Consider the following 12,049-nt stretch of genomic DNA (forward strand, 5'->3'; position numbering starts at 1 on the left):
AAAATACTGAGCACTACTTTCCTAAGCTAAACATCTGTGAGCTGATGCCTCTTCCTATTCCATAGTGAAGGCTGCAGTCTGGACTGGTTTCCATCTATCTGCTGCATACATGCTTCATGGTAATTTCATTTAGACCATAGTTTCCCTACTTTGCTTACCGCCGCCCCATGGCACTGTGATGAAGACTTGGATAGTCAAAACGCAATTTCAACATCAAAATACTATGGTAATGGTTACTGGTGTGCTTTCCTTGTAAACTAATGACTTTCTTCCTCAATTTCAAACATTCTTATCCAAAGCTTCCATCATTTTATAAATCCTACTAATATTGAGTTTGGAGAAAATAAAAACACTTCCATATGTCCTGAAATGTTGTAAGATGTCCACTGTAGTCACACCACTACATCGTGTTCTTGATACCTTCTGTTTTGAAGTTTCAGGAGATGGAGGGAAGGGTAGGGTAATGTTGACTTTTCTGGTTTAGTATTAGTCTGGCTTCCTCTTCCTTTTCTCTGTTGGAGCTGATCTAAAGTAACTAAAAATCCAGCTGACAGGACAAGAGTGGCTCCTGCCATGTAGAAGCCTGCTCTGTAATCTCCAGCCATGTCCACGATCAGACCTGTAGAGAAACAAATGACAGCAATGTGATTGATAGAAAGCAGGATACTGTGAATTAGCTCAGCAGTGTGAACATATCCTCTCACAAAGGGAGTCTGCTGGCGACATACCTCTCTTGCAGCTTTCTACATCATAAGTGCATGGAACATCTCCCCATTACAGCATTTTAAAATTTGAAACACAAGTTGTGTCATTTACTTATCACATGTGAATTGCTAGTAAAAGAAAACGCAATACAGTTTGAAGCACTTTCCAACCTAAAACATGGCAGACAATGAAGGTAATGGCGGAAAAAACACAAATTGTGCAGCTATGTATCTGAGTAGCCCCATGTTCTGCAGTGTAGCTGTCATCAGTTGCTACAATTTGGACCATAACGGTACAGCATGAGAGAGTCTGAAGAAGGAAAGGAGAAGCCTCTGCTGGAGACACAGTTGGAGAGGTTGCCTGCAGTATTATGGGCTTTCCTGTTCATCATTTTACAAAGCGTCACAGACGTTAACAAAAAGACGCTGTCTTTTAGGTAGCTTTAAGCCAACCGAAATACCTAATGCCATTGTGTACCACACTGGGAAAACCGCAGTATAGCAGCGGTCCTGCAGCAGTATATGTGGTAGCACCAGCTGCTCCGTGGGTACAATGGCAGGCTCGTTTGTGCGCTGATGAAGGCTGTTTGCTTGTTCTCCCACTGGAAAGTTTGTCCACGTTTAGTGTACTCCCTAGCCTTTGTTCCAATATCAGTACTGTTAGACAAAGGAACTCTGAATCCAAATCTTTTAGATTTTTCTCTTAACGCAGGAGAGGAGAGCTCAAGCAGCACTTCGGCTTCCCTCCTCTTCTATACCTTCTTTTTAGCTTACCATATATACACAAAGGGGTCGAACTGGTCCCCCAGTAATCAGTACTACTGGCCAGCTGCTATGTAAATGTCTTGTTATCTTTGTATTTTACTCAGATCTTCCCAACATACTTTTGATACTGTTCTGTCTCAAATTCTCTATAAATCTTCCTGGTTCCTATAATTTTCAAAAATGAATTAAGATATTCCAGTGTTCGTTCTGACCCATTTGCAACATATTAGCGGTGTTATTATCACAAAAGTCACTGCACTGCATGAGCAGCGGTCTTTGGATGAGGACTCAGATACACACTTCACAAGTCACATTGGTCATTTTTTCTGCCATATCCCTTTGTAAAGTCCCTACAGCTTGCAGCTTGTTTGTCTTGCATTTTTCCAAGATGACTTTGTCTCATTGCCAGCCCATAAATCCATGTGCTGTCTCATTGTCTGCTCCCTGATCCCACTGTTTTTATGGGCTGCCTCTCCCATTTATTATATTGTTTAGCTCAAATGCTGTCTGAAAACAGCAGGCATCTCTGTGAATATCTCCTTGAGGTTCACATAGCCTAACGCTTCAAGCTGTTTGGTTTGACCTTCTGTGGAAACCCTCCCAACAATACCAGCATTTACGCAACATCACTAGTCTCAAATTTCAGTTTCTTCTCTGAAAGTATGGATCTGCTGCTTGTCCCAAAGGTACCCTTTCACAGCAAGACTGTGGGAGTCCATCAAGTGGGATTCTATGGTTTTCAGGCATATGAACCCTGCCAGTCTTCCCCTCTCTCCTGTTGAACAGGTACCTCTAAAACCACAGAGAAGAGAGACAGCAAGATATTTTGGAGAGGAATTAAACTGACTGTTTTTATATACTTCTTGGACCAGACACCCCTGAGCGAAAAAAGAGGGAAATATGGGTCCAGATGCAGACTTTTTCAGTGTGGGTTACCATTCCCCTTTCTTCTTGTAAACTGTATTTTGCAGGGTATTGTCTTAACTTACCAGCAAGAGGAGGCCCCACAAAACCTCCCGTGCTTCGAATGAGCATGAAAAGCCCTAGAGCACTGTCAAAATCTGGCATGCCTACAACATCTGCTAGCACTGTAATGTGAACGGCGACTGTTGTACCAAAGAAGAATCCATAGAAGCCAGTGAATATTGCCAAGGACAGGTAATTGTTAGCCAGTGGCAACAGCATCAGGGAAGTACTGATGAGCGTAATTGTCATTGTCAGCAAATGAACAGTTTTGGTAACGTGGAGATTGGCATACCAGCCACATAGCAGTCTTCCTGCAAAGTCCACCATAGCCAAAATGGACAGGAGGGATGCAGTCCACGATTCATCTATTCCCAGGCTGTAGCTAAGTGGAACTAAAAATAATGGAGGAACAAAAAAACTCATAGCAGCTAATATGCCAAAAATGGCATAAAGTACAAACTCCGGTTGCCTCACAAGCATCCAGTTGAAGGTTTTATGTGTGATGGGAGGCTTATCTTCTTCGTCTATCCTAGATGCACCACTGCCACGTGGTGTCTCAATTTCAGAATGGCTCGCCTCAAGGAGGCAGCTGCTTGCCAGGGGTCGCATCAATATTCCACAGACACAAATATTGAGTTGGATGCCACCTATGATCAAGAGAGCACCTTTCCATCCATATTGACTAATCAACCACTGGAAAAATGGTCCAAACGTGAATGCAAAGGCACATTCTCCGGCACTGGCAATAGCATTGGCCAAAGCTCTTTTCTTGGAGAAATAATGGCTAACAATGCTAATGGCTGGTGTCCACGAAAAGGAAATTCCAAGTCCTGAAAAACACCAATACAAATAGCACCAGTTAGACACTATTGAGGTATTTTGTGGAGGTGGAAATTAAAGCAGTCACTGCTCCTACATTTGCAAAGTTAAAAACTGGTAAAAGAAAAACTCTTTTGTTCCTAGCAGAAGCATGAGTTCAGGTGTATTACAAGTAAGAGTATATTTGTGACATATATTCTGTAAGAATAAGCTGTATGTTCAAGCAATAAAGTATACACTATTATATTCTCACTGTGAAGTAAAAAAAAAAGTTGGTTTGACAAGTTTGCCACTGGGTGAGAAACCACATGGCCATGTGGTTGAAACTAGACAGATCTCAGAGTGTCCTTGCTGTCCTAATTAAGGCTGGTACTAGACCAGATTGCCAGGTTAAGTTGAGCTGTGTTCAGGATAGAAAGTGAGGGAGGACGTGAAGGAAGCTGGTGTATTACCTCTATTTGCTCTTCATTTTCTTGCACAACTGCTTTGAGCAGGCTTCAAACCTGCTCTAACTTACAGTGATTTTAATGGCTCCCTAGAAACTATTTGGGAGCCCAGGACTGCCAAAGGGCTCAAATTCCAGACATTTTCTCAGGCATCCAGCATGGAACTGGGAATGGTTTATTTTATTCCCTGCCAGCTTCGCTTCCTGTTCCAGGAAAATCTGCTAGCTGTTGGAGACAACTTTCTGGCCTGTTTTCACCTGGAGTAAAGGAAAGGATTGGAATCAACTGAAAGCCTGGGCTTGTGTTCAAAACATAAGATTATTTGATAGAAAGTACAAAATTTGGGATCTCTATGTCCTTGTACTTCAGCACTCTTTAGGTTCTTTAAACCTTCCCAGATGTCTAGGCTCTGAGTAAAAATTAGAACGCTTTTCATTTTCTGGTTGCATAAATTTTCCAGGTGAAAATTACTAGCATCTAATTATTCGCCTTCTTTGTCATTGCAGATTTCTAGCACAAATTCTTACTTCCAGAGTGGGACATGAAGGAAATGACCTTTAAAGAGGGTTGTTGGTTCTAGTTGCTTATAAAAACAAAACAGAAATAAGATTTTAAAACTCTACTGCTAGCACCCTCAAATAAGGACTCTGAGTTGCTGGTGAACGAAATCCATAAAGCCAGAAAGTCATACCCTGCAGGAAGCCAGTCGTTGCATACATCCAGACCATGTTGAGTCCAAGAAATCCTAGTGCCATTCCTGAAAAGGCCAGGAGTCCTCCCGTGATCACAACGGCCCGATGGGTGTATCGTACACATAGTGAGCTGGCAACAGGAGCTGGATCAGCAGCAAAATAGGAGAAAGATAAATACGTTAGGAACATTAAGCTGATCGACGGGACTGAACAATCAAATAAAGCACTTGGAGGAGAAATACCCTTGTAATGCTTGTCTCAAACAGCCTGAAATTCTGGTGGACGGGGGGGGTCAATCAAGATTTTAAAACTAGACCCTTGCTGATAGGGAAAAGACTGTCCCTGGGGCACAGATTTTAAAGTATATTCAAAATACGTGGACTTTTTTAAAGGGAGAAAGCATTTCAGAGCCTTCCTAGCAGAATACTTCTACTGAGTTTCATGTAAGGATACACCAGAGATATGACACAAATCCACGTGGCATTGTAGCGGAAAGTGAAATCCCAGCCATAGAATCTCTAGGTTAATCTATAAAATTGTATTATTGACAATATATTATTGATATGGCTGGCATGAAAACTTTCTGGAGAAAATTAATCTTTATCTTCCAGAGCTTTGCAAAATCATGTTCGTGGAATTGCAAATGCTTTATAAAGGAAAAAAAATTGAGGTTTATTTTGAGGTAGTATTTTTCCAGGAAATTTTCAGTTCATTTCTTAAATTTTTATTTCAGTAGTACAGTTTTTCTCAGCATACTGCAGGATCTCTTCAACACATGAGGGCAAAATTGTACCAGGTACAGATCTGACTTGGTACAGCAATTCCAAAAACAAACCACTGGTCTCTAGTCACTGTGTGGAAGCACCTGAAATGTTAGGGACATTTTTGCTTAATTAAGGATTGGTTACACTGCCTGGCTGTTTTTCTATCAGCATCACAGAGTTAGGAACAAGACCTATTACGGAAAGGCGCTCTCTGTTCTGTGGGGATGGATAGTTTTATAGCTTTTTTTTTAAATAACCATGGCCACTAGAGGGTTCCCAAGTAACATCTGACACCATCAGTTCTCAGCGGCGTTTCGTAGTGCAAACAGGGAGTCAGCTCCCTACAATTTATTAATATTCTGGAAATTGGAGTTCAGAGATAAAATGAAATTCGGTTATCAAGGACCGTGCGCATGGTCACGGTCTGTAAGATATAGTGAAAGGATGAAACTGGGTAAAACATATGCAGTTGGAGGTAGACTCAGGATAACAAGAGAGATCCATGGAAGTGCCTAAAGACAAGAGAAAGATCTGCAGTTGGAGCAGAAATACTACAAAAAAGCAAATATTATATTTTTATTTTTTTTTAATAGAAGGAGGAGAAGAAATAGGAAGAAACTGAACATGGGGTAGCAGGAAAAAGAGGGAAGCTAGCCACAGAACTACAAATGGAGAAGATAACTAAGGTCCAGAGTCCAAAAGGATAAAGGGAAATACACAGAAAAATTACAAACAATGGAAAGGGATGGTCATCATAGCGCAAACCGAAAGGTGATGAGAGATGTACATCAGTACCAAGAGAAGGCCTATGTGTGTGATGGGGAGAATCCTTGCTGTGGTAAATTGAATAGCCTGTTGGAGGTGCAAACCACAGAAGTAGAAGCACGTGCTGTCCTTCCACACAATACGCAGAGCTGCTGCTGAAAGGATCCAAATGGGAAAAATTAATAATTCACTGATCATCCTTCATGCTGAGCCAAATGACACTGAAGGTTTCCCAGAGGAACGTATTAAGAAAGACTAAGCCAGGCCACAAAGATGCTCAAAGAACTGGAGGCTCAGCTGATCTTCAACAGAAAGTCTTCTGGTCCCTATAAATGAAGCAAAGGCAGGAGAAGATAAGGAAAATTACCTAGTGACCTGAGACATTATGACCTGCTATACAGAACGAGTTTGGAACATTTGGCCATCAAGCTGTATTCACTGAAAAAGGATTATTTTCATAGGATTTCAAAGGATGAAAAAAAAAATTATCGCTGAAAATTATAGCTGCCTTCTTTGAAGTACACTAGCCTCACACCTGGCTAGACAAATACAGGTTTGCTGGTTTATACTTGGTATTATTATGTAATATGTTCCAACCTTGATACAGTCCTATATAATCTAAATATATGGTAAAAAAACCCAAAACATTAAAAAAAAAAACAAACTAAAAACTCCCCAAAAAAACCCTAACACAGGACTTTGAGTTCTTTTATCCTCCTACATTGGCTATTTTTTCTCATTAAGTTCATATGCCTGAATGACAAAATGGTATCACAACAGGTCAGTGATAAGTCTAATTTGTAAACCAAATTGATAGATTCCCATTTATTCATTTCTGTAGTCTATGAAGTAGTCGTAAAAGCAAGTTGTTCATTGATTTTTCAATTAATTATTTCTGTCAGAATGAAACAAGCTCTAGTACTGCAAATCAAGCATCAAGGATAGCAGTTTATGGAACTGATTATATCTTTTCAACTCATGACTTGCTTTATCTTTTTCCTTTGACGTTGAATTACTGTTTTGTTCCTCTGAACACATTTTTCAAAGAATGATCAATTGCTCGTGATCTTTGGAAGTACTGCAGTTACAAGCAGTAATACTCAGGTGTGGACTGAGTAGGATGCATATAATTATATAATGTCTATGCAATGAGGTGTGTTCACAAACAAAATTATGATAGCATTTATTACGTAAGGATACTTACCTATTGCAACTATATATCTATATGAGAATACGCAGAGCAGACTTCACAAATTCTGTACAGTTCCTGCCTGCACATGCTTGGAATCCTCACCAAATGGTGAAGGATCATCCAGTTTACAAGAGCAAAAAGGATTCTGTGAACAACTAAGTTAAGAGTCAAATGCAGTATGTTTGATATTTTTCCCTCCTTTATTTGGTGAGATGTGGTATTTGACCTGATCCCACAGCTCATTGCCTTTGACTGGGATAGTTCACTCTCTCTTTCCTTACTCTCTGCTCGTGTGGCCGTGTCTTCCTTATGCTCTCTAGGAGTGAATGGATTTTTTGTTTAAACTAGGTGAGTTTTCTGTTAGACCAATGATTTGGAATCATTCTAAGGGGCAAAAAGGAGAGACAGAACTGTCAATACATGGAAGGAAGGGGGATCTTGGTGAAGACAAAAAGGAGAAATGGGGGGAAAGCAGACTGAGAGTCACCATTTTGGTAGCACATAGCTTATCTGATAGGCAGGATCACAGTCCTTATGTCTTAAAGTACTTTGAAAAAGAGACAGTCACTCTGAGATCAGTGAACTTGCAGAAACTGGTTTAAGAGCTTGATCCAACGAGCTCTGCAGTTCTTAGGATTATCTCCAACGAGTTTGATTCAAAGCCTGTAGGAAAACTGAATCAGGAATCTAGGTACATGAAGTTCTTTAAGGCAATCAGATTCCTGTGTATACACAGAGTTCTCATTAACCCATTCCATGTCTGAGGGATGGATACATTTTTATGAGAGGAAACAAATGCCAATTTTCTGTAGAGACAGAAGAAGGAAGTGGGTTTTTTTAAGAAGCTCTTCAAAATTTCTTGAGTAGTTAAGACATTAAAATAAAGTGATAGAGAAACACTTTCACCTACCTCCTAAATGAAAGGTGGCAATAGTTACTGATGTGATCCAGGAAGTGGTGCTTGCAAGTTCATCAAAGTGCTGCTGGATTTCGACAAAGAACAGACCAAAAGTCTTGAGGACGGCAGCAGTGAGGCCCATCACCATGAAGGCTGACACCACTACAACCCATCCATAGCCACCATCTGGTGGATTGCTGTCTTTGGCCCGCATCTTTTCTAATTCTCAGGTCTTCTCTCAATTGTTTTTTTCTGGGCTGGTAGTGATGGTGGTGAGGATTTTTAACAGATCTGCAAATTAGTAGAAGGCCCAGTGTTAATGAAATTAATTAAAAGATTCTAGGAATAGCTTATGCAAGTAATTACCAAGTGAAAATATAATATGCATTTCAGTGGTTTGATTGAAAATATTACCTGGGAAACAGATGCCCCAGGAGACAGAAGGCAGAGTACAACGTAAAACAAAGAAAGTAAAAAAATGAAGAAAAGAAAAATATTCAGGTAACAAGGGTAGAAAAAAGAAGCATGCGGATGTGGAAATAGGAGAGAAAATGATGGGAAAAGAGATGACGCAGACACTAAGATTTTCAATGACAGGCCCAGGATCCTACCCATTCTAGTAACTTCAAGAACCGTATCCCACACGCTTTCCAAACAAATACATTATAGTAAATAATTAGAAAATTAAATGCCTGACAGGATACCATATTTTCTAACATTCTCTGGGCACTGCAATAAACTTCATGAACTTCAAAAGCATCAAGGCAGCTGTTTGTACCCACCAGCCTCTTGTCATGACTGCGTGTAGCATAATTATATTGGCATATAAAGCATAATTATATTTGCTAAGTTGCACCTATGAGTGGTACCACTAATGTGCCAGAATAAGAAGTAGAAAAAAAAGATTTCTAACCTTAAAAGGCAGGAAATCTGTCAGTTTCAATCTTCTGTGTATCGACATAAATGGAACTAAACGGAAGGTATTTCACTTATCTGGAAGTCTGAACCTAGTGGATTTCCCATTCCTGAAATGGCAGCCTCTCAAAGAAAGATTTCACCTTCCATTTGGCAAATACCAAAATGACATTTAAAAACAAAAATATTAAAGGTGAAGGTATTGACTATGAGATCCTCTCAACATTGAGATTGTCTATTTAATCCTTGCATAAGATCCAGGAATACTGCAAACCTGTTTTTTCTGTTGGTGCTTTGTCTCTAAAATCCCATGTGAAGTTGCAACTTTGACTAAAGAGTGGGAATGTATGAACTTAATACTAGGTCTTGTTGTTGTTCTCAGCAATGCTCTAATTCAGAACCATGACAATGATTTCTTAGTAATTCCAGTGGCAACAGGTCTCCCTGTGTAAACAGGATGCGTGTAATCTTGAAAATGGTATTCAGCATGTACCTGGGTGTTACTCTGGTCTCCGAGGCATGGTACGGGACGTCTGAACACTACTTGCACACTGTGAAACTTGGGAGCTCTCTGCCATGTAATACTATGGATACTAAAACTTTACATGGAAATATTATATAAAGCTGTGCCGTACAAAACTATGGAGGATTACCAAATGCTTAAAAATGGTCCCTGGCTCAGGAAGTCTCCAAGCTGCAAGTAGTCAGAAACTGGGAGGTATGACTTTATGCTTGGTCTGTTCTTAATCTTAAACATCCTGAATCAATATAGCTGTTTTTAGAGTGTGAGTAACTTGCAAGGAACACTGTGTAAGAATTCTAGGGTCCTCAATATTTGAGCATTGACGAACACTCATGGCTCCAGCACCTCAAAGCATTTCTGCCAAAATGGGGCACATGCTTCCTTGTGAAAGCATCTTATTAAAAGGCAAGCACATCTTATTAAAAGCATAACTGAAAAAGGATATTTCCCCTTGGAAGTTTTGTGACAAACCCGGAGTAATCACGCAGTACACGGAGGACACAGGATCTGCCTGAGAGAGGGAAACATTCCTACTTTCTTCTTGTTACTTCACGGACACTAAATTCTGAGTGGGTATGTTGTACAAAATGCAGGACACCAAAAAAGACATGGCAGAGGCAGCAGCTAAGAGGGAGAACATGAGCTAAAGATGGCTAAAGATGTACTATATTTACATTTATCTTCCCTGTGTGCAGCTGGGAAAGATGAGGGTTAAGAGAATCCATACCACTAGAAGCCATCCTGTACAAAGCAGCCGTCACTAGTCCTGTGATTTGCCCCACCTGAGGTACGTGATCTCAGGAGGACCTAAAACACTGCAGCAGGGTTGGGGAAAGAAGCCATCAGAGCCTTGTAGGAATCATGAGCAAAATCATTCTGCTGCCATGTGTCTGGCTCAAACTTTGGACTAACATGTGCCACTGGGCACATTTGCATGACAGACATAGCCAGACAGATTAATCAGTTGCACAAGGTCTCAGTCAACATGCTGAAAATCTTAAAACTCAGCCAAAAGAGAGGGAAGTTTGTGGTTGCCTTGTGGTTGAGGTCTATATTGAAGGAACCTGTTTTTCATTCCCACAGTTTCCGGGTGACCTCGAGCAAGTTGCTTGATCTTGCTGTGCCTCTGTTTTCACAGTTGTCAAATGCAGCGAGTACTTTCAAATGTCATGAATTTTGTGAAAACGTTAATACTCGTATTAGTGCTCACACACAGAAAATACAGGAACTAGATCAAGCCGTAGCAATGTCATCTTATATTGCTGGGATCAAGTGGGATGGTCATAATTTGTTTTGAGGCACTGAAGAACATAAAAAAGGATGCAACAGTCAGGCTAAATAAGCCTGCCTAGGCAGAGTGATACTGATATTACTGCACTCTGCATGGACATGCCTGGGCAAGGGATTATGATTTCTGCCGCAAGACAGATAGGCGAAATCCTGCTACTTACCAGGCAGCACCCAGACTAAAACAGGCATGATAAAATCTACTGCTTCCTGACACCACCCAGCACCCTTCACCTTCATTAGGCAAACTCTGCCTTAGGACGAGTATAAATCAGGCCCTTATGCTCACAAGACTCAAGTGAATAGTCTTTTTCCTGAATGCAAACACATCTTTTATGTCGTAGCACAGAATTCAGCCTCCAGTCTCTTTTAATGATCACAGTGTTACATGCAACTCTAAAATGACATTACTATTTCAGTTGCATGAGTAACTAATGAGGTAGCTATCTTCCAGGAGCCCTACAGATTTGAAAGCAGTGCAGCTACCTACTGTAGGGAATTGCTAGAATGCCTGAACAGAGTAGAAGAAAGCGTAGATGTTGCAATGGGTGGGCATGTTGTTTCTGAGTCCATGCTCTGCTTTCTTCTCTCCTTCACTTGCAAGTGAAAGTTTACTACAAGCATGTAGTTGAGAAAAAACTAAGCTGAAAAACCACAGAGGATCTTTTCTTGCTCTTAGCTATTAAGTAAGAGTAAATGGTAAGGTTTTAATGTCTTAATTTCCTCCTCTTGTCCCTGAAACTAACCTTTTAAAAGAAAGGAGGAAAAACCTGTAGGGGAACTGCACTTTTCTGTTGCGCTTGGCCACACGTAAGATCCCTCAAAGAATGGAAAGCCATGCCTGGAAGCATTAGCGTTCTGCCTAGTATCCCACTGACTCATACATCCAGGCTTTCCCATGGCAGCTGGAATGGACACCTTGTGAGGCAGGGGCTTCAATTAGGAAAGACACTGCTGACGTCTGTGCTCGGTGTGTGCATCACAAGAGCAGACAGCTCTGCAGGTAGTATCATTCCCCTCATGGCAAAGTTTGCCAGCAAGAACATGCAGGCAGAAGTGCAACCCTTATCTTTGCAGCTGGGTAGCTACAAAGGCACTTTCTGTGGCACTGGGGGTGTTACTCCATTCACGCTCTACAAGTTCTCCAAGCTATTTCTGCTTTTATTCATGTCAATAATTAAGGTTTATCAGACAATAATAAAAATAAATTACATAAAGCTCGCCTGACTGCTTGCATTTTAGGGTGCCATATAAACTTATGAAGACTGATACTTGCGTTACTTGGTTATCTTGTGTTCCATGTTCTAATTTGC

At 40.7% G+C, this 12,049-nt stretch overlaps 1 protein-coding gene across 1 annotated transcript; it reads right to left on the minus strand.

Annotated features, from left to right (window-relative positions):
* Window positions 1–392: 392 nt before the first annotated feature.
* Window positions 393–8,225, minus strand: LOC134509063 (monocarboxylate transporter 13-like). Its single transcript, XM_063321532.1, has 4 exons — window positions 8,024–8,225; window positions 4,392–4,535; window positions 2,459–3,265; window positions 393–619 (listed from the first exon to the last, which is right to left on the minus strand). Exons 1-4 carry the CDS (start codon window positions 8,223–8,225, stop codon window positions 393–395), a joined length of 1,380 nt encoding a protein of 459 aa, XP_063177602.1.
* Between the last annotated feature and the right edge of the window lie 3,824 nt (window positions 8,226–12,049).

The sequence above is a fragment of the Chroicocephalus ridibundus genome, chromosome Z (genome assembly GCF_963924245.1).
Source record: "Chroicocephalus ridibundus chromosome Z, bChrRid1.1, whole genome shotgun sequence".
NCBI lineage: Eukaryota > Metazoa > Chordata > Aves > Charadriiformes > Laridae > Chroicocephalus > Chroicocephalus ridibundus.